This window comes from Cyprinodon tularosa, unplaced genomic scaffold (genome assembly GCF_016077235.1).
Source record: "Cyprinodon tularosa strain WSP-4 unplaced genomic scaffold, ASM1607723v1 ctg14, whole genome shotgun sequence".
Taxonomy (NCBI): Eukaryota; Metazoa; Chordata; class Actinopteri; order Cyprinodontiformes; family Cyprinodontidae; genus Cyprinodon; species Cyprinodon tularosa.
In genome coordinates this window covers 357,055-360,588 of record NW_024038220.1, presented here as the reverse complement: position 1 = coordinate 360,588, position 3,534 = coordinate 357,055, and the positions used below count along the sequence as shown (strand labels likewise).

The 3,534-nt window shown below is 44.1% G+C and overlaps 1 protein-coding gene across 1 annotated transcript; it reads right to left on the bottom strand.

The window, feature by feature from the left end:
* Nucleotides 1–253: 253 nt before the first annotated feature.
* Nucleotides 254–3,003, bottom strand: uncx (UNC homeobox). Its single transcript, XM_038278229.1, has 3 exons — nt 2,608–3,003; nt 2,040–2,215; nt 254–1,287 (listed from the first exon to the last, which is right to left on the bottom strand). Exons 1-3 carry the CDS (start codon nt 2,864–2,866, stop codon nt 373–375), a joined length of 1,350 nt encoding a protein of 449 aa, XP_038134157.1. The 5' UTR covers nt 2,867–3,003; the 3' UTR covers nt 254–372.
* Nucleotides 3,004–3,534: the final 531 nt, after the last annotated feature.

Here is a 3,534-nt window from a genome sequence, read left to right as displayed (position 1 = left end):
GTCTGCGGAGGTTTGGGTAAAAGTTAAATGTGGTTAAGCTTTGGCCTAATGAAAGGTGTTGTTTACACTGGAAAAATTATCTAGAAATAAGTCAAGATTTCTTAAATTAAGTATATTTGCCTTTAATATAAGAAAAAAATAAGATGATTTGCCAATGGAATGAGTATTTTTACTCTTAAATTAAGATAATTAGATAATTAGCACTTAAAATAAGACTATGTATTTTTTTTCTTATTTTAAATGTAAATTGTCTTGTTCCATTGGCAAATTGTCTCACTTTCCTCCTCAATTCATGAAAAAATGCACTTCTTTTAAGAAAAACGACTTTTCTAGAATTCTTTTTTCCAGTGTAGAGGCTTGTTTTTTTCTGATTTATTCCATGTCTACGTCTTCTGTTGGGTTTGATTGTGTGGGACTGTCACTGTGAGAATCGGGGTTGTCAGTGTGCTCCAAGTGCTCCTTTTTGTCCGAGTCGATAAGTTCAAAAGTCGACTCGCTGCAAATAACAGAGCTCTGTTGTCCGGTTGGAAAGGCGGCCCTGGACGGGCTGGTTTTTCCAACCTGAGCTGCTTTTTGCGCGTCCGGCGAGCTGCTTCTACATCCAGGGGAGGCGCCGCAGCGCTCTCCGTCCGCTGGGGGGTCTCCTTCACAGTTTGCAGCTGTCGTTGACGTCTTCAGGGCCGTTTGAGGGACAATGAATCCAAGCGGCTGTGTGATGGGGTAGAGCAGGAAGTGTCCTTTCCCTATCAAAGGCCGGGAGGAGGGTAAGGCCGCGGGGGTGCGCCTGGGTCTGGAGTCCGAGAGGAGGCTCTCAACGCTGAACGGGTTGAGTTTCTGCAGGCTGGAGGCTCTGTTGGTGTTACCGGAGCACAGGTTCGACCGGTGGCTGAGGTCAGGCGAGTCCAGCTCGGACCCCCCAGCTTCCCGGTCTATGTGTCTTTGGTTCTGGCTTTGGAGGTCGCACCTCGACTGGTTCCCGCTCACTGAGTCAAAGGGTGGGCATGTGTTGTGGTCACTGTCGGTCACATGTGACACCCCGCTGTCGCTGTCCGAGCCCGGGGTGTGAAATAAATCCCCAGAAAGGAGCTTATTCTGGGACTTGAGCAGCCGACGCTCCTGTTTCCGCTTCTTCTTCTCCAGCCTGTCCAGCTCTCTCCGGGCGATCTCCTCCGGGTCCATGGGCTCCCCGCTGCAGGTGGTGGGGTGGGCGTTGTGAGCAGGTCGACCCGGTCCTTTCTTTGTGTTCTCCTTTTTCCTCCATTTGGCTCTGCGATTCTGAAACCAGACCTTGGAAAACAGAAAGGGGGAGGAAAGTGAAAACACGTGACACTGCTGCCCCTAGACAAGGGTCAAATTAATTGGAGCAAAAATGTGTCACTGTCTTTGCAACACGGTAATTACACAAATAGTGAGGTTACACCTTTCTCTTGTGTTGTTTTCTGGGCCTTTAATTAGGCCTTTACGTCATGCATTCTTTCATATTTAGTTAGTCTAACAATTGTTTCATGTTTGCAGGGGATGGAATGAAACAATTGTGCTAAAGTAACTTAATATGCATAAACTATTTTTGTTTTCGGTGCACAGGAAACAAATAAAAGTTGGGATAACATGGGAAAATAAACCTCTCAATCTTAAATAATTGGGCAAAATGTGCATTTATTTTTTCTTCTTTTTTTTAAATATAATTTCAAAAACGAAAAATACATTTTCGTTTGAACGTGTGCTGGAATACTTCCTGAAAGTAACAGTAAAAAGAAGCATCCTACACCTATTTCTGTTATTTCATCAAAGGTCAAAGGTTTTTTAAAAACATTTCTGGTGTCATTTGATCGATTTAGGACAAAAAAAACACAGACAAACGTTAGTTATCACGTATGGTATTAAAATAAATATTCTCCCTAGATATTAAATAATATACTCATCTCCATTCGGATTATTATTCATAGTTGTGTAATTTTCAGCATAAAAGGTAACAAATAAAGATAAGCAGCAAAATAGGACACATTTAAAACCAAATAGACAATTAAATGGGTATTTACCTGAACTCTTGACTCTATCAAGTCCAATCGGAGGGCCAGAGCTTCCCTCATGAACACGTCCGGATAGTGACTCTCATTAAAAGCCTTTTCTAATTCCTCCAGCTGCCAGCCTGTGAAATTTGTCCGAGTTCTTCTTCTCTTGCAGCCAGGACTATCTTTGTCTGGGTCCACCGAATCTGGCAGCATAGAAATATTAAACAAAATGTAAACAAAGCAAGGAATATGTTTTCTAAAATATATACATTATTATGGCTTTTATTTAATTCTTTACATTTAGCAAAGTTTAATGATGTTGCAACACATGCTGTCGCCTCTGTTCCCTTGTTTAGAGCAGGAAGCTTTCATTGTAAACAAAAGCTGTTTCATAGTTACTGAGGAGGAAAAATATTGGTTTTCTTCAGGAAATCCTCAGTGTTAGATGAGGAAAATAATGTGGGAGGCGAGAATGCCTCTCAAACCCACGGAGAAGATAACTTGTCGCAACATCCAGCCTTTGTTTCTTTCTGTTTTCCTTCCCCACAGCTGGCCAACCTCCAGCAGGGCTCATTGTGCTGAGGCTGAGGCTTACCTGACAGTTTGTACTGCTGATTATCTCCATTCATCCCGCAACCCGAAGACAAGAGGGGGTTGGAATTACCCACCGACGCCGTGCAGGAGCCATTAAGTAATCCGTCTATCGAGAAGGGAACCGCGGACGCAGATTGAAGTTGATGCCCTGCTAATTCGTAAACGTGATGGTGGCTCAGATGGTACGGGAAGCCCACCATCCCACCGAGAGAGCCTCCGAACTGGGCGTGAGGTGGATCCAGTATCCTGCTGTCCATCATCCCGCAGGCAAAAGGAGGCGACGTCTGGAGGCCGGCGACGGGGATTTAAAAAGCATGCAGTGAGTGTGGCCAACGAGCGGGGGACATGATGTGAAGGGAGGGATGAGCTCTACTTTATCCACATGAACCTCCCAATAATTAGCCAAGGCTCCGGGAATATGAGACCCAATGAGAGGCGGTAATGGGCGCTGACGTCAGAGACGCGCTCTGCAAACGCTCCCCATATCGATTGCTAATTAAAGCTGACATCCACCTCAATAAACAATATCAGAGCTGTCACAACAAGACAGGAGGGCTTTGATAAGAACTACATCGCAACTGCACGGGAGACCCACCGGGAGGAATGAGGCTCAGAGGATCCCGGGAAGAAAAGGCTGCAGGCGGACAGATGAGGCCAGCAGCTCCCGGACGGTTTTGTCCAAACAAATAAGAGCTGGCAATATTAGGGCTCGTAGTGTTGTATAAATTTTAGGCATTTTAACATTTCCCCACAGTTGTTCATTCATGCATAATATTTTATTTTCAGTGTCAGCTCTTGCTGACAAATTGAAAGATGAACACAACACGACACTACTCACATTTAAACCCCACATACTCATATGCAATATACTGCAAAAAATGTGAATCTTTATAAGTCATTTTTTTCTTAAAATAAGTGCAGTTTTCTT

Bases quoted from the DNA above. Each gene is read 5' to 3' on its own strand.
- uncx (XM_038278229.1), bottom strand. From the start codon at position 2,866: ATGATGGACAGCAGGATACTGGATCCACCTCACGCCCAGTTCGGAGGC. The intron at 2,216-2,607 runs GTAAGCCTCAGC...CTATGCTGCCAG, and splicing joins TCAGCAGTACAAACTGTCAG to ATTCGGTGGACCCAGACAAA. The intron at 1,288-2,039 runs GTAAATACCCAT...CTGTTTTCCAAG, and splicing joins TGATAGAGTCAAGAGTTCAG to GTCTGGTTTCAGAATCGCAG.